Source organism: Panulirus ornatus, chromosome 2 (genome assembly GCF_036320965.1).
Source record: "Panulirus ornatus isolate Po-2019 chromosome 2, ASM3632096v1, whole genome shotgun sequence".
Classification (NCBI taxonomy): domain Eukaryota; kingdom Metazoa; phylum Arthropoda; class Malacostraca; order Decapoda; family Palinuridae; genus Panulirus; species Panulirus ornatus.
This window is the reverse complement of record NC_092225.1, coordinates 90,254,746-90,281,032: the sequence shown is the minus strand read 5'-3', so window position 1 is coordinate 90,281,032 and position 26,287 is coordinate 90,254,746. Positions and strand designations below refer to the sequence as shown.

General features: G+C 38.4%; 1 protein-coding gene across 2 annotated transcripts in view; it reads left to right on the top strand.

Annotated features, from left to right (window-relative positions):
* LOC139758247 (uncharacterized) overlaps positions 1-21,811 on the top strand; it is a 29,862-nt gene extending 8,051 nt beyond the window's left edge. Inside the window, exon 2 of one of the 2 annotated variants that reach the window (XM_071679468.1) lies at positions 15,642-21,811. In XM_071679468.1, coding sequence (XP_071535569.1) covers positions 15,642-15,669 — 28 coding nt within the window. In that variant the 3' untranslated portion in view covers positions 15,670-21,811. Of the gene's footprint in view, positions 1-13,458; positions 13,575-15,641 lie in introns of those variants that run through there. The other variant, XM_071679460.1, reaches the window with a different exon arrangement.
* Positions 21,812-26,287: the final 4,476 nt, after the last annotated feature.

The window sequence follows — 26,287 nt, the reverse complement described above, 5'->3', positions numbered from 1 at the left end:
GAGCTGTGGTTTCTGTACATTATACATGACAGCTAGAGGATGTGAGCGGATGTGGCCTTTCTCCATGTGTTTCCTGGCACTACCTCACTATTGCAGGTGGTGGCAATGCTGTTTTCTGTGGGGCGGAGTGGTGCTGGGAAATAGATAAAGGCGAGCAAATATGAATATGTACTTATATGTATATGTATGGGTGTCCAGTTTAGATGTCAAAACTTTTTTCTTTTTAACAGTTGCTCTGTTTATGTAAGGGATTGATTCGTCCTTTTATGGAATACTGCTTTTATGTTTTGGGGTGGTTCTAGCTCTGTATCCTTGCTTGACGAGGTCAAGTTGAAAGCAGCCCAACTTATAAACTCTCTTGGGAATACTTCCAGACTTAACCCCCCTTGCCCTACGCTGCAATATTGGTTCATTTTCCCTTTTATAGGTATTACTTTGGTTTTTCTCATGAGAGCTGGCTGCTTGTGTGCCCCCTCCTCTAGCTAGACCATGCAATACTTGGCAAGTTGCTGTGTTTCATGATCATTGTGTGGACATCGGCAACTCACGAGTGGGCCGTTTTGACAGCTGCTTCTTTCCCTATGTGCCGAAGCTCTGGAACTCTGAACCTTCTCGTGTCTTTCCCAATGAATATGACCTGGTTTATTTCAAAAGACAGGTCTTTCACGTCTTCAAAATTTGTAAATACTTTCCCTTGTCTTTTCTTTTCCATTTCATAATTCTCTTTTTATTTCAATTAAGGCCTGGCCATGATGTGGACTATAGCTCAAGGATTCACCAATTTCAGAAGCAAGGGTGTGTGGATCCCTTTCGAGTGAGTTCTTTGATGAGATTATACTGTCAAAGATATAAAGCCTCACCAGCATCAACTTTTCACTCATTGTTTGACTCTTGTAGGTGAAGGCCAGCAACACCTTTACATAGTTTTTTTCATACCTGATTGCCATTTCCTGCGTTAGTGAGGTAGCGCCAGGAACAGGTGAAGATATGTGGCACCTTCTCACACCCGTTCTCTAGGTTTAATGCATTATGCACCGAAACCACAGCTTTCTATCCACGACCAGGCTCCATAGACCTTTCCATGATTTTCCGTGGACATTTCAAATGCCCTGGTTCAGTACATGACAGCACGTCAACCCAAGTATACCTCATTATTCAAATTCACTCAATCCCAAGCACCCTTCCCCCTCCTGCATGTTCAGGATCCAATTGCTCAAAATCTTTTTCACTCCACCCTTCCATCTCCAATGGAAAGGTCTGTGGGGCCTGGATGTGGAAAGGGAGCTGTTGTTTCCGTGCATTACACATGACAGCTAGAGACTGAGTGTGAGCAAATGTGGCTTTTTTTTTTTCCTGGTGTGATCTCGCTTGAAGGGGTGACTTTTTCGTGTGTGGCTGGGTAGCGATGGGAATGGATAAGGACAGCGAGTATGAATATATACATGTGTATGTATATGTATGTTTATTTTTTATTTATTATACTTTGTCGCTGTTTCCCGCGTTAGCGAGGTAGCGCAAGGAAACAGATGAGAGAATGGCCCAACCCACCCACTTATACATGTATATGCATAAACACCCAGAGACGCACATATACATACCTATACATTTCAACGTTTACATACATATACATACACAGACATATACATATTTACACATGTACATATTCATACATGCTGCCTCCATCCATTCCTGTCGCCACCCTGCCACACATGAAATGGCACCCCCCTCCCCCGTATACATGTGAGGTATCGCTAGGAAAAGACAACAAAGGCCACATTCGTTCACACTCAGTCTCTAGCTGTCATGTGTAATGCACCGAAACCACAGCTCCCTTTCCACATCCAGGCTCGACAAAACTTTCCATGGTTTACCCCAGACGCTTCACATGCCCTGGCTCAATATGTATGTGTCTCTGTATATATATATATATATATATATATATATATATATATATTTTTTTTTTTTTTTTTTTTTTTCAAACTATTCGCCATTTCCCACGTTAGCGAGGTAGCGTTAAGAACAGAGAACTGGGCCACTGAGGGAATATCCTCACCTGGCCCCCTTCTCTGTTCCTTCTTTTGGAAAATTAAAAAAATTGAGAGGGGAGGATTTCCAGCCCCCCGCTCCCTCCCCTTTTAGTCGCCTTCTACGACACGCAGGGAATACGTGGGAAGTATTCTTTCTCCCCTATCCCCAGGGATAAATATATATATATATATATATATATATATATATATATATATGTATATATATTTTTTTTTTTTTTTTTTTTTTTATACTTTGTCGCTGTCTCCCGCGTTTGCGAGGTAGCGCAAGGAAACAGGCGAAAGAAATGGCCCAACCCCCCCCCCATACACATGTACATACACACGTCCACACACGCAAATATACATACCTACACAGCTTTCCATGTTTACCCCGGACGCTTCACATGCCTTGATTCAATCCACTGACAGCACGTCAACCCCTGTATACCACATCGCTCCAATTCACTCTATTTCTTGCCCTCATTTCACCCTCCTGCATGTTCAGGCCCCGATCACACAAAATCCTTTTCACTCCATCTTTCCACCTCCAATTTGGTCTCCCTCTTCTCCTCGTTCCCTCCACCTCCGACACATATATCCTCTTGGTCAATCTTTCCTCACTCATTCTCTCCATGTGCCCAAACCACTTCAAAACACCCTCTTCTGCTCTTTCAACCACGCTCTTTTTATTTCCACACATCTCTCTTACCCTTACGTTACTTACTCGATCAAACCACCTCACACCACACATTGTCCTCAAACATCTCATTTCCAGCACATCCATCCTCCTGCGCACAACTCTATCCATAGCCCACGCCTCGCAACCATACAACATTGTTGGAACCACTATTCCTTCAAACATACCCATTTTTGCTTTCCGGGATAATGTTCTCGACTTCCACACATTTTTCAAGGCTCCCAAAATTTTCGCCCCCTCCCCCACCCTATGATCCACTTCCGCTTCCATGGTTCCATCCGCTGCCAGATCCACTCCCAGATATCTAAAACACTTCACTTCCTCCAGTTTTTCTCCATTCAAACTCACCTCCCAATTGACTTGACCCTCAACCCTACTGTACCTAATAACCTTGCTCTTATTCACATTTACTCTTAACTTTCTTCTTCCACACACTTTACCAAACTCCGTCACCAGCTTCTGCAGTTTCTCACATGAATCAGCCACCAGCGCTGTATCATCAGCAAACAACAACTGACTCACTTCCCAAGCTCTCTCATCCCCAACAGACTTCATACTTGCCCCTCTTTCCAAAACTCTTGCATTTACCTCCCTAACAACCCCATCCATAAACAAATTAAACAACCATGGAGACATCACACATCCCTGCCGCAAACCTACATTCACTGAGAACCAATCACTTTCCTCTCTTCCTACACGTACACATGCCTTACATCCTCGATAAAAACTTTTCACTGCTTCTAACAACTTGCCTCCCACACCATATATTCTTAATACCTTCCACAGAGCATCTCTATCAACTCTATCATATGCCTTCTCCAGATCCATAAATGCTACATACAAATCCATTTGCTTTTCTAAGTATTTCTCACATACATTCTTCAGAGCAAACACCTGATCCACACATCCTCTACCACTTCTGAAACCACACTGCTCTTCCCCAATCTGATGCTCTGTACATGCCTTCACCTTCTCAATCAATACCCTCCCATATAATTTACCAGGAATACTCAACAAACTTATACCTCTGTATATATATATATATATATATATATATATATATATATATATATATGTATATATATATATATATATATATATGAAAGCCGGCAAGGCAGCAGGTTTGGATGGTATTGCAGTGGAATTTATTAAAAAAGGGGGTGACTGTATTGTTGACTGGTTGGTAAGGTTATTTAATGTATGTATGACTCATGGTGAGGTGCCTGAGGATTGGCAGAATGCGTGCATAGTGCCATTGTACAAAGGCAAAGGGGATAAGAGTGAGTGCTCAAATTACAGAGGTATAAGTTTGTTGAGTATTCCTGGTAAATTATATGGGAGGGTATTGATTGAGAGGGTGAAGGCATGTACAGAGCATCAGATTGGGGAAGAGCAGTGTGGTTTCAGAAGTGGTAGAGGATGTGTGGATTAGGTGTTTGCTTTGAAGAATGTATGTGAGAAATACTTAGAAAAGCAAATGGATTTGTATGTAGCATTTATGGATCTGGAGAAGGCATATGATAGAGTTGATAGAGATGCTCTGTGGAAGGTATTAAGAATATATGGTGTGGGATGCAAGTTGTTAGAAGCAGTGAAAAGTTTTTATCAAGGATGTAAGGCATGTGTACGTGTAGGAAGAGAGGAAAGTGATTGGTTCTCAGTGAATGTAGGTTTGCGGCAGGGGTGTGTGATGTCTCCATGGTTGTTTAATTTGTTTATGGATGGGGTTGTTAGGGAGGTAAATGCAAGAGTTTTGGAAAGAGGGGCAAGTATGAAGTCTGTTGGGGATGAGAGAGCTTGGGAAGTGAGTCAGTTGTTGTTCGCTGATGATACAGCGCTGGTGGCTGATTCATGTGAGAAACTGCAGAAGCTGGTGACTGAGTTTGGTAAAGTGTGTGGAAGAAGAAAGTTAAGAGTAAATGTGACTAAGAGCAAGGTTATTAGGTACAGTAGGGTTGAGGGTCAAGTCAATTGGGGGGTGAGTTTGAATGGAGAAAAACTGGAGGAAGTGAAGTGTTTTAGATATCTGGGAGTGGATCTGGCAGCGGATGGAACCATGGAAGCGGAAGTGGATCATAGGGTGGGGGAGGGGGCGAAAATTCTGGGGGCCTTGAAGAATGTGTGGAAGTCGAGAACATTATCTCGGAAAGCAAAAATGGGTATGTTTGAAGGAATAGTGGTTCCAACAATGTTGTATGGTTGCGAGGTGTGGGCTATGGATAGAGTTGTGCGCAGGAGGATGGATGTGCTGGAAATGAGATGTTTGAGGACAATGTGTGGTGTGAGGTGGTTTGATCGAGTGAGTAACGTAAGGGTAAGAGAGATGTGTGGAAATAAAAGAGCGTGGTTGAGAGAGCAGAAGAGGGTGTTTTGAAGTGGTTTGGGCACATGGAGAGAATGAGTGAGGAAAGATTGACCAAGAGGATATATGTGTCGGAGGTGGAGGGAACGAGGAGAAGAGGGAGACCAAATTGGAGGTGGAAAGATGGAGTGAAAAAGATTTTGTGTGATCGGGGCCTGAACATGCAGGAGGGTGAAAGGAGGGCAAGGAATAGAGTGAATTGGATCAATGTGGTATACCGGGGTTGACGTGCTGTCAGTGGATTGAATCAAGGCATGTGAAGCGTCTGGGGTAAACCATGGAAAGCTGTGTAGGTATGTATATTTGCGTGTGTGGACGTATGTATATACATGTGTATGGGGGGGTTGGGCCATTTCTTTCGTCTGTTTCCTTGCGCTACCTCGCAAACGCGGGAGACAGCGACAAAGTATAATAAAAAAAATAAATGTATCTATATGTTGATATGTATATGTGCCCGTATGGGCATTTATGTATATATACGTGCATATGAGTGGTTGGGCCATTCTTCGTCTGTTTCCTTGCTGACATGGGAAACAGAACAGCAGATAAGTATAATAATATATAGAATATAGTGATGATGATATTTTCTTTCATACATATTGCCATTTCCCATGTTAGCAAGGTGGTGTCTAGAACAGAGGACTGAGCCGTCGAAAGAAAATCCTCGCATAGCCCCCCTTCTCTGTTCCTTCTTTTGGAAAAGTAAAACCTGGAGGGGAGGATTTCCAGTCCCCCACTCCCACCCCTTTTAGTCATCTTTTACGACAAGCAGGGAATACGTGGGAAGTATTCTTTCTCCTCTGTCCCCAGGAATGAATAATGATGATGATAATAATGATAATGATATGGTAGTAATAATGATTATAATGATAATTAGACTGATAATTATACGTTGTGGTTTTCTATTCTTTTATAATTGTCTCTCTTTCTTTTCTTTGTGATGGTCTTTGAGATTCCATTATTTGTTTGTCAGCATTTCATATATTTTCATTAATTTCTGTTATCCTGTCTTTGCATATGGAGCTCTCATCTTCTCGCAATCTGTTGTTTTTTGTCACTTTGAATTACCCATTTTGTGCCGTTTTTCTTTTTAGTTGATACTAATATTCTTGCTGTTTGCTTTAATTGTGCATGAAATACTTATGGGTAATTGTTATCATTTATATTGATGCCTTATAAGATGATCAATTCATTTTGTTTATTCAGTTAGTTCAATAACCCTTGAATGATGGCTAACCTTGTGTGATTTTGGGAATGGCAGCCAACATCACATGATGTTTTAAATTTAACTGCCTTGTTTGAATATCCATCTGACTTATTACTCTTATTACTAATATTCTTGCTGTTTGCTTTAATTGTGCATGAAATACTTATGGGTAATTGTTATCATTTATATTGATGCCTTATAAGATGATCGATTCATTTTGTTTATTCAGTTAGTTCAATAACCCGTGAATGATGGCTAACCTTGTGTGATTTTGGGAATGGCAGCCAACATCACATGATGTTTTAAATTTAGCTGCCTTGTTTGAATATCCATCTGACTTATTACTCTTTAGTAACCTGCAGAGGCCTTCTCTGTTGCCAGGCAGGAACGTGTGCAAATTTTGTTCTCCTCAGTACCTCACAATAACCATTGTAGGTGTATGTCTGTTAAACTCTTAAGATCATGGACACTGTGACTCTACAGAAGATATCTAAATTGCTGTATGACTAAAGTAATGAGAAAGAATGCTTATCATCCTAGGTGTCGGTTCAGGAGGAAAATGAAGAAATATAACAAGTAACATGGGAAGAGATTAGTGACTTGGTGATTTTATCTGGAGTTAGGAGGAGGTGAAATCAGCACTATACTCTCCACCTTTATCCCTATCACCATTGCACTTGGATCGTGTTTAGCCTCATGGAAGAAATTGTATTATACCTGTGCCAAACTTTCTGTTTATGTAATCCTGAGATGAAGGAGGACTTTGGTGATATATGATAGTCCAGGGCTAGAAAATTCCCAGGCATATTTTGACTTTTTTTTTTTTTAATTTTCCAAAAGAAGGAACAGAGAAGGGGGCCAGGTGAGGGTATTCCCTAAAAGGCCCAGTCCTCTGTTCTTAACGCCACCTTGCTATCGCGGGAAATGGTGAATAGTATGAAAAAAAAAAAAAATTTGACTTTAAGTATCATTCATACTAAATCTTTGTCCAGTGCAGGTTTTCCAAATGCAGGTTTGTTTATTCTTGTTGGAATACATTTGGCACATTTCCTGGAGACAAATGGTTTAATTTTCAGTGGGTCTGAATGTGTTGCATTTAATGCATTGCACAATTGGTGGCATCTCTTGCCAACTTCTACTTTTACTGGTTTTGCAGTCTTATTCCCACCCAGGACATTTCTCTATTTCTAGCTCTATTTTGCCTTGTACATTCAGCTACAGAATAGCACTGAAATGAAAAGCCTTCCCAATTGGTGGTGGAATGAAGAGACCCCAGAAGGTTATGAAGTAGCAGAGAAAACCATGATTTTAGACAAATATGATTGTAGCATATGTTAGCCATGAGTATCACCAGAACAAGTAGACCTCAGACAGGATTTATTCCAGTAAGGATAAGATCTGCATGAATTTAAAGACTTTCATATCTATAAGTGCAAAAGTATCTCAGGTGCCTAGGAAAATTCCTAACATAAAAGAAATGGAGAGGTTTTTGTTTGTGTTTGTCAATAAGATTGTGAAAAAAAGACTTGGTTGTTGACTCTGTGGCCATATAGGAGAAAGCTCTTAACCTACATGAAAAAGTTGATCAACAGTTAAGGTCCAAACAGTGCAAGTGAATTTCAAGTAAGCAAAGGATGGTTTGCAAACTATACTCAGAGATTTTGTCTGCATAACATCAAGTACTAAGATGAATATGGGTCAGCTGATCCTGAGGCATTTGAAAGATTCAGGTCCCACTTCCCTGAGTGTATACAAGAAAAAGATTATGCCTTTGACCAGGTACTCAACATGAACGAAAGTGGACTTTTATGTAGGAAAATGGGTTTCTGCATGTATGTCTCAAAGGAGCAGAAGGTAGCACTTGTGTTCATAGCTCTCAGTGATAGACTTATTCTCTTTTGTTTCACTTATGCATCTGGCAGTTTCATGTGTGATTCCTTTTGTAGGTTTACTGTGCTGAAAACCTAAGTGCTCTGAAAAGAAAAAACTAGAGATATTCACAAGTAGTATGGCAGTCTAACAAGAGGGCATATGAGACAAGGGTGACATTTAAAGAATGGATTAACAACAGTTTTGTACCTGAGGTTATGGAGTACTGGGCCAAGTACAATCATGACTTAAGATTCCTGCTTCTTTTGTACAACACCCCTGTTCATGCCTCATCCCCATTTACAGTTTCTCATCCAAGTGTTGAGATAATGTTTCTGTCTTCTAACACCACCTTGGTTTTGCAGTTAGTGGACTAAGGAGTGAACAAGATATTCCTTATGCTACACCTTAAGTACTTATAGGTGTGCCACCCAATCTTCAGATATTGCTTCTTCCAAGTCTTTGCTCCAATTTTGGATGACATAAAACATTGAGTACTGCATTAGTGTCATCAAGAGGGCCTGGAGTCATGAATGGCTTTAGGAATTTTCCATGTTTGACAAAGAAATTTTCGACTTCCTGAAGCTAGCCAAAGGAATCAGTTGGGAGCCTCTTAGAGAACTGAGAGATGAGGAAGTGGAAGAACTGCTGTAGTCTTATCACAAAGAGTTGACCAATTGTGAGTTTGAGTAACTGATAGCATCCAGCAGTGGCAACAGTTACAACAATGAAGAGGACAAACCTGCTAAACATTTTAACAAGAGCACTGTCAGAAATCGTTCGCAAGGCAAATGTACTGGCAGAGAATGGGTTGGACATGTAGCCAATAGTGGAGAGAAGTATCAAATTTAAAAAAGGTCTTGAGGTAGCTCCTTAAAGTTTTACAGAGTCTGGCAATACAACAAAGTCACTTCCCGTTTTAAACCTATGGTTGCATATTCTCAAACAAGCTGTTCTGGCTCTCTTAATGCATCTACTTCAACTTGTGGTCTCCCTTAAGCATCCACTACAGTTGAGGGGTAGATATTCCTCCAGCCTGAGGCAGTTAATCCATCACCCACAAAACTCACCCTCAGCATTGTCATTCATTGTTGAGTACTATAAAACATGTACAGTACTTACTTCATTTTGGTTTACAAGTACTGTATGAACCTGCATTTTATGTTAATGTTTTCTTGTTTTATTATTTGTTTAGTTCATTTCCATGTAGTGTATATATATTCACTTTCAGATTTTTATTAAGAAAATACATTAGACTGAACCAGGGTATGTGAAGCATCCAGGGCAAAATATAGAAAGGTCCCTGGGGCCTGGTTGTGGATAGGGAGTTTTGGTTTCAGTGCATGACCCATGACAGCTAGAAAGTGAATATAAGCAATTTCTGCCTTTCTTCTGTTACTGGTGCCAATGCTAGAAATTGGGATCATTGTGATCAAGTCTGAAAGAAAAATCTGCATAGTTTGTTTATAGCCACATTCTTCTATTCGTATTTGGCCCATAATGTGTTAAGTTTGCACAATGCTGTTTTGCCCAGAGTGCATTTTTCCAGGAACATAACCCACTCATTTGTCAAGAATTTGATGTAAAGTGTGTAGTGTATCTTTTGATAAGTGCTGTATGATTTTTCTCCATGTGTTCATGTTATTCAGCACTGGCTTTATACCTGTGTAAGAAATTGGGGTAGAGTGTGATTAAAATAAACTGGACCTCCATGCTCTTCCATCTTATATCGTAGTGAGGAAGGATCTCCCCAGATGTATGAGCCACAACCCCTTCTCCCACTTACTTTTTAGTGTGCATAGTGTGATATTTCTAGATATATTCATGTAATTTACCACCAGTGCTTTGCCTTTGGAAGGAGTAAGATTAGAGTGTAAAACAAAGTTCAAGAGAAGAATAGAAAGAAGTCCTCTTATATGCTCCCTCTTATTTTGAGGTGCTAAGTGTGTCACCCACACATCCTCCTTCAGCTTACTCATCACTCCATCAGCAACACAAAAGTGTATACATTTCTTCATGAATTTTCTTTAACTTTAGCATTGCAGTGTATCAGTTCATAAAGGAAATTTTTTTATCACAAGATGATGAAATTTCTGAACCTGCCCTGCTGCTTTAAGGTTTAATCATATTATGTTGTGTTTTGTCTGAATATTAGTTCATGTCACTAAGTCGTATGATGTCTTACAGTGCTGTGCTAAATTCACTTTCGCCCATTTCCACATGAGAAATTTAATTCCTTAAAACTCTGGTGTGATATTGCTGATTAACTTCTTTGTTTGAGATTAGTGACGTATCTTAGGGAAAGAGCAAAGTGATTGTGTTGTTTCCTCTTGTTGGTTTACTTGGATTAGGTAGAATGTCTCAATAGATTGAGTATTGTTTCATTTTTCTCTTTTGTGTGGTGATCTCCATTATTTTCTTATTCATAATTGTAACTGCATCCATATTCTGTGCCCTTTTCTTACCATTCAGTGAAATGAAAGTTAAAGTATACAGACCTTACAATGATTAGTTCAGGTTTATTTATCTTTTTTAGTATCTCATCTGGCATACTAGACTGCTTACTTGTGGTTACACTGCAAGGGAAAAACCACTTTCAGGGAGGTTGTATTATTTAAGTGAAATCTCGTCAGTCTTCTCACTCCTTAAAAGTCTATCCTTTTCCTGCTGCTGATTGTAGCACAGCCTTCAGACTGCAATAATTATAATGATAACTAGTGATAATGATAATGATAATAATGATGGTAATAATGATAATGATAATAATGATTATAATCCCTGCTTATAGGGGATAAAGAATACTGCCCTTGTATTCCCTGCATGTTGTAGAAGGCAACTAAAAGGAGTGGGAGCAGGGGGATGGAAATTCTCCCCTCCTGTTTTACTTTTCCAAAACAAGGAGCTGAGAAGGGAGCTAAGTGGGGATTTTCCCCCTAAGGCTCAGTCATCTGTTCTTGATGCTGCATCACTAATGCGGGAAATGATGAATATGTATGGAAATGATAATGATAACAATTATCATATTAATGATAATAGTAATAATGATTATGGTGATAATGATAAATAGTACCTCTTCTGATCTACTAAAATCTCATTACATTATGCTTGTTTTGTTCTTGGTGGTCTGTATGTCACTATGATTACTGTATTTCTGTGGCGGGAATGCTTACTGCAATTGTTTTGCATTTTCTGTAACATCTTTATTATTCCTTTTCTTTCCAGCTTATTATGGACAAATGTTGTTACGCTACCTTGTTTGATTTTAGCTCTTATCTGCTCTTAAAGTTTCGTAGGCCTTTTGATTTGCTTTATATTTTATGGTGGGTTACGCTAGTTTTGATACATTATACAAGACAGCTAGAGAATATATATGTGCAGTCATGGTCATTTTTTCTTTATATACAAGACAGCTAGAGATTTTATATGTGCAGTTGAAGTCATTTTTTGTTTATCCCAGATGCTACTTTGCTAAAGTGAGAAAGGCAGTTTGGTATGAAAATATTGTATACTTTCAGTATAGAATTTATGCAGCTTTTCACATTGCTTCTTTCTGTCATGAATGTAAGAACTGGCTCCAAAAGGCTTACACAGGTTATGCTGTGTTATGCCTTGCTTTAGATTGTGTAGAATTCAGAAAGAATTGATGTCTTTTCTTTTTATATCATTAGAACCTCTACTTTCGTCATTGGGTCATGGATGCTTAGTAGAGTCCATTAGCCAAGGACAAAAGACACAGAAGAATTGAGTGAAGTGGATATGACCACCTCATGTTCAAAACAGAGCAAACAGTGCACACTGGTGATGCACTAATGACATGCAGCACCAAGATAAAAGTTGAGTGCGAGTTTCTAAAAGCATATGTGAAATTTCACCAAGCACCAAGATGACTTAAGAGCTTATCAAATAGATTATAACAACTAATGGAGTTTTGTTTTCCCTGTATTTAGGTTTGCGCAACTATTACACAGAGTTGCAGTTGTAGTCTTTATTATACTGATCAGAAATTTTCCTTTTACTAATCTAAGAATGTACAATGCATACAGGTGAAGCAATAGATAACTACATAGGAGTTGAAGTGCTTTGAATGGCATCTGGAGCAGTTAAGGATGAGTGAATATGAGTAACATTGCAGTGAGGTTGATGACTTAGGAGGGGCAGAGAATGAGTCTTGCATTACATCCAATATAAGAGCTAGTCTAAATTTGTTTGAAACTCAGCTCAGGCTTGGGAGCATCATGTGATATGGTTAGAGTTGCTCTTTGGTTCGTACTTGGGCATGTACAGTGCTTTAAGGCCTTCTTAAACAATTTTTGTAGCATCACTTGCTTCATGTCATTAGCTATGCATAGCAGTTCAAAGAGCTAACACTGGGCTTTAGTGAAGACCAGATGCCAGGACAGTGCCTAGACAATAGAGCAGTAAATTCTTCCAACACTAGTGCCAAGTTACGGAAGTTATTGAAGTCTGGAATGCAGGACTGTAGGTGTTTGATTGTATGTGTGCTCTTGATTAAAAGTTTGATAGCTTTTCTTATAATAGGGGTTTTGGTAGTACCTTATTGTACAGCGTGTTACTTAAAATGACTCAGCAGTGCCGTAACATTACTTAGGTAAGAATATCTTCGTGTATTAGATTGAATAGTAAGCAGAAAGTATTATTCTTTTCGTGGTGTTAAATGTAAGTTGTAAGTTCTATGTTAAGTTGCATACTCTAACAGATTTCTGAAAATGTATTGAAATATATTTTTTTGATCTAATTTCTCACTCCTCACTCTTGTAGTTCTCTTATGAAACTTGAAGCTATATGGCTGACATTTTCAGAATAGGAAAACACTCTTTAGAAATGTCACCGTCATAGTTAATGCAAGAGAAAAGCAAACTATACTGTCTTAAAGGGTGATGTGACAAAACTACTCAAAAACTGCAGTAACTTCTAAAACTGTACCCCCATTCCCTATCCACAGTGTCATGCTGCTGCCTTCCCCAACTTTAGCTGTCTGTGCCATAAGTTTCTTATTGTCATCAAGTCAGTGTGGATTTTTTTTTTATAACTATTAAACTTACGTATAAAAAGTTTGCCACCTTGAGGTTTCAGCTCTCATTCTTGAGAATACTGATGTATTTTCTGTGTTGATACTGCTAAATTTTGTGATATGATTTACACTTGTGATATATTATGTTGCTGGCAGGCTAATTTTAATGTTAAACCCACCATGGTGATGTTTGGAGTGATTTTTTTTCTCCTGATCATTGATAGTGCTTACAGTGAAACATTAATTATTGATTATTTATTACAGGGCATAGGAAGTGGCTGGGGAAAACCACAGAAAGGTTTCTGAGGCCTCCTTATGGATGGGGATTGTGGTTTTGGTGTATTAAACATGACATTTTAGCAAATGAAGCCATTTTCTTTGTTCCTTATACTACCTTGTTGGTGCAGGAAATGGTGCTGGATACATCCTTGTGGATATCTTGTGGAGCCTTTGGGGGTTTTCACCCCCACAGCCTGGGCTAGGCTCGGGCTGCTGGATTGGGTCATTGGTTGACCAAGCTGTTTGAAGCCACATCCCTCAAGCCCATATAACCCTAACAGCCTGGCTGGTCTGGTACATTATGTAAGCACTTGTCCAGTACACTTTTGAACTTTTCTACCATGCATTCCATTCTGTTTCTGATGGTAGATGGCAAGGTCAGTGTTGAAGAGTCTTGGGGCCTGGATGTTTAAGGTGCTCTCTCTTTTTATGCATATGTCACTTCTGGATTTCAGAGGTAGTATTTTACAAGGTTTTTTGTAGTAGTTGGTATGCAGCCAATGACTGGGGAGGTTTATTACTGATACTACCTGCCTGGGTATAGGGGAAAAAGAATACTTCCCACATATTCCCTGCGTGTAGTAGAAGGCGACTAGAAGGGAAGGGAGTGGGGGCTGGAAATCCTCCTCTCATTTTTTTTTCAACTTTCCAAAAGAAGGAACAGAGAAGGGGACCAGGTGAGGATATTCCCTCAAAGGCCCAGTCCTCTGTTCTAATGCTACCTCGCTAATGAAGGAAATGGCGAATAGTATGAAAGAAAGAAAGACTTCCTGCCTGGGTATTGGGAGGATTAGGGATGGCTGTGTAATGAGCTTGTGCTTCAGTGGTTGTGAAGTTGCACTCCCCTGACTCAGATAGCTGCCTTTTCTTTCTGCCTCACCCATGTGTGGACTGCTGGCATTCTGTTCATAATAATACAGTCTCTCCATGTCATGTATAACACTTGACACAACTTGACTCACATGGTTCATTCTTTGTAACTCTAGATTTTTCCTGTGGTGAGTGCTTTATGCTAGCTCTGCCTTTTAGCAAAATGGTAGGAGGAATAGATAGAAGCAGTAGGTAGGAACATGAGACAGGAGCATTGGGTAGAAGTGGTTGGTAGGAATATTAGATGGGAGAATAGGTAAAAGTAATGGATTGGAACATTAGGTATACACAGTCAACAGAAATAGTTGGTAGGCACATTAGGTAGGAGCCTCTGAAAACACTGTGCAAGAGTTGCCCACTGCCAGTGGCCTGTTAAGGGTGAGGCATTAAAGGTTAAAAAGCAGCAGTGGAGTTCACCAGTTGTGGGAGCTTTTTTGCTGTGGCCACCCCTTGAGGGGGTTCCAGAAGGGAACAGGCTTCAGAAGTATAGATAGATATTTTATAAAGTCATTCATGCCAATCATGCCAGTAGGATGTTATTTCCTAGTGTAGGTTGGGAACCATATTTTTTAGGATTTTCTAGGTATAGATAATGATTTACCTATCCCGTCTACACTCCAGGGAGTATAGCATCAATGTTTTAAGTCATTCTCAGTAATCTAGTTCCTTTATGACGTTAAGATGGGTTGTGACAAATATTTTGACACTTCCTGTATCTACATCTTTCCTGCCTTGTAGGGTAATGTTAGAATGAAGCAATACTCAATTTGTGAAAGAATGATGTCATCATTGTTTTATTTCATGTCTTGAGAGGCCACAGGGTCCAACCTGCCATTCCTCTGCCTCAGCCAACCTTTTTTTTTTTTTCCAAAAGGTTAGGTTGTCTGACATTAGTACTCCAATGTCTTTCACATTATTTAACTGGCTTATGATTGTGTCTGTGTCTGTCTTGTATTTTTATTGTTTTTGGTTTCTTGATTTTCCCCCATGCTGGAAGAGTTGAAATTATCTCCAGTGAAAAGCATATTGTTCTCTGTTGCCCAGTTGAAGACTTCGTTTATGTCTCTTATGTAGCCTTTCGGTATCTTCTATTGATGTGATTCTCATGCTTGTTCTTAATCACCTGCAAAGGATGATATGGATACATTAGATATGGCATGGTTTACAACTACTTGTGATCTGTTAGGTAAGAAGTTATTTAGTCGTCTCACAGATTTTCCAGTTATTCTCATCTTTCACATTTTATGTGCTTTTGCAAAGTCTCTGTAAATCACTTCAGCATTTTCTTTGTTTTCCAGAGCTTCAGCTTCAACGATCCTATCATAATGGTCGAGCAACTGAGATAGGCAAGATCATAAGAAGATCTTCCTGCCCTGAAACCATGTTGCCTTGGGTTATGAAGCTTGTTCCCTTCCAGAGTCAGTCAGGTTACCTCTTAGGACTCTTTCGAAGATTCTTATGATGTGCGATGTTAATGCTCTCAGTTGATAGTTTTTTATTGCTTTGCTTCCATCTTTGTGGAGTGGAGCAATGTGTGTCAGTTCTAGCCTCTTGGGAATGATGTCAGAAACTAGACTTTTTCTCAAGGGAATGATGGCAGAAACTAGATTTTTTCTCTAAAGGATACTTCATGCACTTTCTAGAGGTGCCTTGCATTTCATTGTAGACACGTATGAAAACAGAAAGACGTGGTGTTTGAGAAGGTATAGGCATGCAAAGAACATCTGACTGTGGAGAAGAATTTGTGTCTGAAACACTTGGAGAAAGAGAATGAGTTGTATTTGGCATTTACGGATTGGAGAAAATGTATGATACTGTTGATAGAGAGATCTCGTGGAAGTTGCTCTGAAAACTTGGGGTAAGTGGAAAGTTACCGATGCAGTGAGGAATTTTTACAGGAGAGTAAAGCATGTGTATGAGTAGGAAGGGAGGAAGATGAATGATTCCCAGTGAAGATGTGAATGGTTCCCAGTGAAGGTGGGTCAGTGTCAAGGATGTATTTTGATTCCTCAGTTGTTTACTTTGTTTATAAGGAGGGTGATGAGTGAGTTGAATGCAAGAGCTGTTGGGAGAGGGGCAGGTCTGTAATATGCTGAGGTTGGGTTGTGGCATTTGAGATGAATCGGTTTTTGTCAGATGTCATGGCTCTGGTGGCAGACTCCTGAAAGAAACTCCTTAATTTGTGAAAGGGAAAACCTGAAGGTAAATGTGAATGAAAATAAGGTAATGAAGTGGAGCAGGAGAGTGAGACAGGATGGGTTGAGATTAAGTTTAAACAGGGAGGATTTGGAGGAAGTGGATTGCTTTAGGTACCTAGGAGTGGAGTTGGCAGCCTTTTCCAGAACAGTGTCTCATTTTGTGAAACATCACGCAGCACAGTATATGCTGAAGTTTTTTTTATTGTACTGTGTCTCATCCAGTGATGCAGTAAGAAGTAAAGTCCAATCTGATGTGTCTTTGATGGTACATTGTCTTGTATGATGCTTCAAATATCATGTTACTTGTTTATGATGTCTTTGGTTAAACAGGGTATCTTTTTCTTTTGATGAATCAAGCAACATATGTTTATTTGTCATTGACTCTTTATTGGAGTGCAACACATGCTGGTGTGTTTTTACTGTGTTTGGTTTTCCTTTATAAAACATAATGTGTCCAGGAGCACAACACATCCAGCAGGGCATCACAGGACATCTGGTGCTGTTCTGTCATTGATTGTTTGTGGTCTCCTCATATGGCACTTCAAGTAGCACAGTAGCACAAATTGCTATGGTTTTGGTGCATTTTACATGACAGCTAGAGAGTATAAGGAAGCATATGGACTGTTGTTCATCTGATTCTGGTGCTTCGTTTAAAGTAGGAAATGGTAAATTGTTAAGAAAAATATCATCAAAGGTAGGAGACACTTGAAAAAAAAAAAAGATATTTGTGATACGGTCTAGATGTATTAGTTCCCACCTCAGTCTTCAAAAAGAGCATGGAGCAGACTATGGTTGTACATTTAGGTGAAGAACAGTAAACAGCGGGTCTCTGCATGAACAGAGTAACGATAACATGTGATAAGTTTAATTTGTTACAAATTAATAGCATAACATGAAGAATCACCACATTAGACCTTTTGTTCATCAACAACTTGGTACTTATCACAAATGCAAATGAATATAGCTAGTTTTTCTGATTAATATTTTGGAAGTAGCTATAACATACTCCAAATTTGAATATGGAAAAAAGAATAATGAAACATCGAAAGTTTATATTGATGACCTGTGTAATCCGAACGTTGATTTCAACAAAATAAACTGGAAAGATATAAATTAGAAAAAGATATCACACTTAACTCTTTTGATGCAATGGACATCAGTCATATGATATGTAGCAGAATATCAGTCTACACATGTACTCTCCACTGTAAATTGAATGCTACCCGTATGGTAGCTCTGTAGGGTGAACCACAGTAACCCATTAGTGACCTTAGTGAGTGGTCATTGCCTTTTCTGGGGACTTATGGAGTCTACCTCCACCCATAGAGCCTGTGGTCATGCCCCTTCCCTGCGCATCACCCTTACTTAAACTTGGCTAATTCGGTAAAGATATTTGGTGAAGTTGGAGCAGTGAGGGGAAATTGAAGGCCACATGATTATTTTGATAATCTGGGGAACAAGAATTAATGAGATTTTTTTTTCATGTCCTTCTTTTGGTGGGACTGTGGGTTATGATTGACGACAGAATATGAAGAAAGGCATGATCTTGGATAGTGACATTATTAGGGTGAATGGGAAAATACTTAAATAAAGATACGAAAAGAAGTGGGGATCACCGCAATACTTTGAACTGGAATATCTGTGTTTTGTGAACTTTGGTTTTTGCAAAGTTTGGGATTACTTGTCTGCATTTATAAATTTGATAACTTTATTTTATGGCCATCATGTGTTATCCTCTTTTTAAGTGAATCTTCTTCAGTTCAGCGAATCTGTACTGGAATGCCCATGATTTTGTTTCAATGTAAGCCATATATATGTGGTTTTGCATATTTGGACATGAATAGTTTCCCTGAGCGGTGAATTGAGTATCAGACACAAATCACCAATATTTGTTGAGTTTTACTGCATAATAGGTTTCATATGCTAGTGATATTAGAATATTATTTTGTTTATTTATGTCTCCGTACATGTGAATGGTGTTTTATTTGTAAGAATATTGCTATTTTACTTATAAACTTTTAATGTGTTTGAGGTCATATATTTGTGAACTTTGTACTGATTTTGTTTTATGTGACCTATTTACAGAAGGTTAGTGAATGTGATGTGGCGTTATGTCCTTTGTAAGTACCAACTCCTGTTGTCCTGTGTTATTGTTGTTGTATTGTATCTAGTAGCTGTTTAAGGACTTTTAGATTTTAGTAATGAATTCTGAAGCAGAGGTGTGTCTTACAGAGATACTTTTACATCAAGTTGAGCTCCTATTGTCATTATTATGAGGGAAGCATAGAAACTACTTTGACTATATCCTAACCATTTTTCCATTCTAACTGACTAAGCATCATTTTCATGTCATGCACTTTATTTCAGGCATTGTATTTGTCTCCAGAACTTTTTAGTTCTTTGATTTCTGTATTGTTAGAAAGTTGATACAATAATTTGGAAATGGTAATCTTCGACAATTGAATAATCACTTGATGCAGCCGTCTCTGTTAAAGACATTTTTTTTATTTTTGAATTCAACTCACTGGTTTTGCTCTTATGCTTGTTATTAAATGGCCTCAGTGATATATGCAGAAAACATAACTCATGACAAAATCATGTAGTATTTGTTATGTAGGAGAATAGTTTCTTTAGATTTTGTCTGTTAGATTTACAGCATATGGTTTTGCATCATTTAATGTTGTCTCCATGTAGAGTTATCCCTTTAAGAACATTAAGAAGATTAGGTATAACCATATTACAAGTATTATTCAAACCCTGGCTTAACATAGCATGGTTAGGATATATGGTCGTTAGCATTAGTACTAAATGTGAATGTGCTGATAGTAATAGGTATTTTATTGCAGTGCTAGCAGTCACACAAACTGATGGTACCCAGTATCTTAGCTATGGCATGATATGAAAACCTAAAGTGCGTTTAGTGTCTTTGTTTCATAAATTTCTTGCACTTAACACTTTAACGAACCAGTGACATATGTCTTGTCATTGATAAAACTTATGTAAATGAACTGATGACAAATGCATTGAGTTTCTTAAAAAAGTCACAAAAACACTTGTATTCATCATCTGTTGTTTTTGGTAGTATGAATAGTATGCAAGATGTTTCCCATTCTCTTCATGAGTAGTTTGTGAATTTGTCTGGTGGCGTGGAGGCTAGCCGAGACTCAGCACCCATTATCATCTCCCAAAGTAAATGTGAACCACTTGTATTTGTCTCAGAAGTGTCCTTATAATGCTTTATGAGTATTTTTTTAGTTCCACAAATGAGATTATTACTCTCAATACCCATAAGATATTGGAGAATAAGGAGAAAGGCAATTATTGAAAGAGAGTAGGGAAAGCGATAATGTAAATGGTGATGTTGGTACTCTCTGTCTCTTTCTCTCAAATATATTGTGTATTTGTTTTATTATAGAGCAACCATTTACAAACAAATACATTTTGAAAAGCATGATTTATAACTTAAAATGATGTCACAAATTACATTAGTTTGTAAATTCGTATGCTTGGCTAAGCACCACTAGTGGCTGCTGGATTCACTTTGGTATTGGCCTATGGGATGCTCCTCCAGTTCGTTAAAGTGTTAATGGAACATGCATGATTAGGACTAGTTAGTGAGTACTAGAATTTTTAAGATAATCCTTTGCTTTCCCCTTTTTTCCCCATATGATATGGGTTGTATTTTTAGAGCAATTTTTTAGTTTATAGGAATTTTCATATGGGAAGAACTAACACTTCACCATAAAATTAATGGACCCCTTTTATTTCACTGACAAAAGTAACAGCTTGCTTACTGTTCACACTTCAAACACACTAGCAGAAGTAAGTTTCATGTATTATTATCTCAAAGCATATATTTTTGTTCACCAGCCACTTACCACTATCTCCATTCTGTTGAGCCACATCCCAACAACGGATTGGATATTTTTAAAGATAACAGAAATGTGAAGTTGTGATTATTTCCATTTTCATTAGAACTGTAAAAAACCTCAAACATACTCAAGGAAGGAACTTTCTCAGAATACCCTTAGTCGTCTTTATTCATATCAGCTTGGTACTTATTCATTGAGCCTGATTGTCAGAGCCTAAAATCATTTGTCATTTCATAATGATACTTTACTGTCCTATAAGAACCTTGAACCACCATTTTTCATTTTGTGGAGGTACTTTTTCCTTGAATGAACTGCTCCATAAGATCCTTGAACCATTATTTGATATTTCAGTAGCTGCCATATTGATTTGTCCCATAAAATGGAAAGAACTGTCCCTTAAGAGTCTTGAACTGCCATCTGTCATTACAGAGTGATTCTAGTGAGTGATTTTTTGCCAGTGAGTTTATTTTCCGTAAAGGTTCTTGAACCAACAGCCGTCACTTGATAGGAATAGATACAGTGCTCTGTCACCAGTGAAAGTCTCTTCCTCTGCCATCATGATACAGTAATGTGCAATAACAGACATCAGGTAAATGGAAGCGTAAGACTTGGAGTGTTTGGTTAAGTAGGTTCTTCATCAGTGGTAGTAAATATTTTGGCTGAGTCAAATCTGATATGTGCATTAAGCCTTATCTTGAATCATACTGATATTTCATTGAATCAGACTGAATTTATATCTATAGTATTATACTGAATGATGACTTGCGCAGCTAGGCCTTAATAAGCTTACCAGCTGTTTGGAATGCAGAGAGATCATGTCATTGGTCCAACTTTCATGACCTTAGAGATGAAGAGGGGAACAATCTAATATTGCTGAGTTTACAAGGAAGTTATGCCACTGTTTCATCCATGGGATTTTGCTTCAGGGTGACTGAAGAGCATGGGTTTTTGCTGCAAGTGTATGTTACTGCCTGTTTTTATTTGTAATAGCTCCCTCCCAAATTTTTTTTTTCTTTTTGAGTCACTGTCAGCTTCAGTTAGTGAAGCTGTTTTGAAAAATTGCAAGAGAACTAACAATTTGCCATTAAGTGAACAAAATGTTATGGTAAATCATGCCTTATGACTTTAGAGATACCAGAAAGTGATGCATTTATTGTACCACTGACATACAAGATATTTTATGTTCGATCTCAAATTAAGGGTTTATATGATGGTGCAGCACATTAATTCCTATCCATGAGGATAATTTTCTAGTATGGGTTTGGATGTTTGTGATAATTTCCACACAAGAATTGCAGTTTTAAGTGAATTATCATGAAGTTAATTGGCATTTCAGATTAGATTTAGTTTTGAGGCTTTTGGGGAATAGTTCCTGTAATATATATTGTTAGTATTCATAACAAAAATGGGTATGTTTGAAGGAATAGTGGTTCCAACAATGTTGTATGGTTGCGAGGCGTGGGCTATGGATAGAGTTGTGCGCAGGAGGATGGATGTGCTGGAAATGAGATGTTTGAGGACAATGTGTGGTGTGAGGTGGTTTGATCGAGTAAGTAACGTAAGGGTAAGAGAGATGTGTGGAAATAAAAAGAGCGTGGTTGAGAGAGCAGAAGAGGGTGTTTTGAAATGGTTTGGGCACATGGAGAGAATGAGTGAGGAAAGATTGACCAAGAGGATATATGTGTCGGAGGTGGAGGGAACGAGGAGAAGAGGGAGACCAAATTGGAGGTGGAAAGATGGAGTGAAAAAGATTTTGTGTGATCGGGGCCTGAACATGCAGGAGGGTGAAAGAAGGGCAAGGAATAGAGTGAATTGGAGCGATGTGGTATACAGGGGTTGACGTGCTGTCAGTGGATTGAATCAAGGCATGTGAAGCGTCTGGGGTAAACCATGGAAAGCTGTGTAGGTATGTATATTTGCGTGTGTGGACGTGTGTATGTACGTGTGTATGGGGGTTGGGCCATTTCTTTTGTCTGTTTCCTCGCGCTACCTCGCAAACGCGGGAGACAGCGACAAAGTATAAAAAAAAAAAAAAAAAAAAAAAAAAAATTCATAACAAATGCAGTTCTTTATGATTTAGTACAGCTGACACCATTGTATGTAAATCAGAAAATTGATGGTTTTGCAGCAAATTAATCATTCTTATTTTGTAAATAAAACATTGGCTTGTGATTATGTTAGTGATGATCAGCAAGCAGACCTGTCTTCACCTTTGAAATCATAGAACAGTGGGTTGAGACTCTTGTGGCTTTTCATTTACTGGCAAATTATTAGTGATCTTATAAGTATGAACTTTTTGATTGGAGATATTCACAAGCAAGTTTTTTTTTGGAAGGGATTGGGTTGAGGCCTCTTGAGTCAAGATCCTTGTAAAGTACCACTCAGAAAATGTATTTTTGTTAATACTATATCATTGGTGTAGTTGGTGTTTTTAGTGTCAGTGTTACCTTTGAAGTCACAGGATTGTGGTTTAAGCTACTTGGGGAACATTTTAGTGTGGCAGAATTAATTCCTTGTAATAAATTTTCTTTTGTGGAAAATATCTCAAATTTGAGTTGATATTTCTGTAATTAGTAGGTGGCCTTCATGGAATGGTATTATCGTTCTTGGTAAATGATGAGCCCTTTTTCATTTCTTATTCTTGAATGTGGAAGATGTTATGCTTATGATGGCATTTTCTTAAAGTAGTCAGACAAGAAGGCAGGTGATATTTATGAAATAGAGATAAAGAGCAGCTGTGTAGCAGGCTCCAAGATTACTCATGAAGCATACTTCTTCCATGTGTGTGTTGGTAAACTTGCCCACTATCCTCTTTACCTTTGACATGGTATGATGATTGTTTGAGTCTGTTTAAGGACAGGTTGCCCAGTGGAATATTGTAGATTTTCTTACAGAAATCTGTGCATAACCTGACAGTATCTTTTCAATGTGGAGTCACTTATAAGTTCTTTGTGTAGAATTGTTCATGTTTGTAGATATGCTGTTTAGTGGTGTAATATATTCTGATTACATATCATATTTGATTTTACTTCTGTAGATGTCACTTGTTATTGTAGTTTAACTTGATGAACAACATCCTGATTAACATGCCAGATGGTTTCAGTGACTGTTTTTTGCAGACTCTTTATTATGCAGAGCATTTAAGTTTAAGATAAGTGATGGATTGTCTCAGTCGTTGAATTTTATGACTGTACTTTCTTGATGAATTGTAGATTATGTTTGCTGTATATAAGGTGAAATGTTGCAATGAGTAATAAAAGGAAGGATTTAGAGGCGGTGGCTACTGATATTATGTGAAGTTATACATTTAGCACTGTGATAGCCAGAATTCAGTCTCAGTATTTGATAAAGTCACAAGAACAGTGTATGCCTTGGATTACAGGAATTCTTTAAAGAAATTTTACACTTCAGTGAAAAATAATTAGAAATTGCATTTTACAGTAATTTTAGAACACTATTGTTAGTACATAGGTTTCCCCTGCTTTGATTGGTGCAGTTCAGATCTACAATTTTGTGAGAACAAAGCAAGTGCCTCTTTTCAAACTTTGCATGATATGCCTCCTAAGTGGCATGCAGGTAGAAAGCTTATCTTTCAGTTGAATATTATGATATCGAGATCTAAGTGGTCAGCAGGATCACATTCTCTAAGGTTAAAAAAGTGGCCAGATTACACATCAAGTGTGTAAGGATGGTATAGGTTGGCAGGTATGCACCCAGTTGGTGGCCTACCAAACATAATCAAAGTCTAGTGCACTTGCAGTATGTATTTATTCCCTGAAAAAAGGATCTGAGAAATAAGATGGTGGACTATCTGACTGCTGTTTACCAATGCTGCACAAGTATATAGTGTGGGAAATTTATAGGACTAGAGTTACTACAAGCAAAAATACCCGTAACATTTTAGACTGAGACCACTGCGAAATAGGTCTGTAACAAAACCCATTTTTTTTGTCTAAATATTTGATTAATGATATATGTAAGGCATGCAAGGGATAGAGTGCACTGGAACTAATGATATATGTAAGGCATGCAAGGGTTAGAGTGCATTGGAACTAATGATATATGTAAGGCATACAAGGGATAGAGTGCATTGGAACGATACGGTATACTTGGGTCGACATGCAGTCAGTGGACAGAACCAGGCTATGTGAAGTGTCTGAGGTAAATCATGGAAAGGTCTATGGGAGGTGTGGTTTCATTGCATATATGGTTTTCAGCATATGTGGCCTTTCTTTGTCTGTTTTTGGTGCTACCTCACTAATGCAGGAAATGATCAAGTATGAAGATATATATACAAAAGCATTACATGATATAATGTATAGTGATAACTTTATGCCATAGGTATAGGCTTTGCATCACAGGTAATGCCATCAAAACACCATACATATAATATTTCCTTTTTCAAGTTGTTGATGGTTGCTTCTATTGTTGATGTTTTTGTGGTTCATGGCACTTGCCAACTTTCCTATATGTGGTTCTTCTTATCAAAAGCTCTTTATTAAGAAGCACAAGAAGAATGTAAGACCTGAAACCAAGCTGGAGGTGCCTTGGTGACTTGAAAGTAGAGATGGCCATGGTATAGTTGGCCATATGTTTAACCTGAGCTAGTCAAGTGTACAGTTTATAGGATTGTAGCCAAGATTAATGATCCTATTGCCCAGTGAACTTCATTATTGATGAAGAGTAAGAAGTAGATTAATTGAGGAGATGGAGAAAGTGACTGTTGTTGCTAGCTGATAACTCTGACTCTACATTATCTCATACTTACAGATGCTTCATGTCATCCTTCATGACAGTCATCAGTTATCTAGTACAAGGAAAACCATTGTGTTTGATAAGCCATTTATACTTCATTTCTGTTGAATTTTATTATTGTACATAATATGTATTATCCCTGGGGATAGGGGAGAAAGAATACCATCCATGTTTTCCCTGCATATCATAGAAGGTGACTAAAAGGGGTTGGAGTGGGGGCTAGAAATCCTTCCCTTCCCCTTCTGTTTTACTTTTCCAAGAAGGAACAGAGGAGGTCAAATGAGAATTTTACCTTCTAAGGCTCTGCCATCAGTTCTTGATGCAACCATGCTAATGCGGGAAATGCTGAGTATATATACATATATAAAAATCTTATTGTATATGTTTGACAGTATTCATGCTTGCTTTGTCAGTTAGTGAGAGCACAGTATGTATTATTTGGTGTTAGACAGGATATGGAACATATTTAACTTTGTACTGTATTGAGAGTGGCTCACTTTTAATAGCATTTTTTCATAACGCACCTCACATATATAACGGGGGAGACCTATATGTCAAAGTCAGTAGAAATGCAGTATATGTACCCTTTAAGATAGATGTGCAAAATCATGTGTTTCTCAGTTGCTCAGTCACTGATGAAAACTTATAGGCACAGGAAAATAAATTCTTCCCAAACAAACATGAGTCACACTCCTGCTTATACTCTGGACATCACCCATCACTACAACACTATAAACAGTGTTTCAACATTTCCCAAGATTCTTCTTGCCCATGATGCAACTACCATAAAGAAGACACCAAGCTCTTCCTACTCAAATGCACAGACCTTTCCATGATTTACCCCAGATGCTTCACATGCCCTGGTTCAGTCTTTTGACCCCAGTATATCACATTGTTCCAGTTCACTCTATCCCTTGCATGCCTTCTCCTTTATGCATGATCAGACCTCTATCATTCAAAATCTTTGTCACTCCATCCTTTCATCTCCAGTTTGGTTTCCCTGCTCTCCTTGTTCCCTCCACTTCTGGCACATATAGCCTTTTTGTTGATGTTGCCTCACTCTTTCTCTCCTTTTGTCCAAACCATTTCAGCACACCCTCTTCTGCTGTCTCAACCACA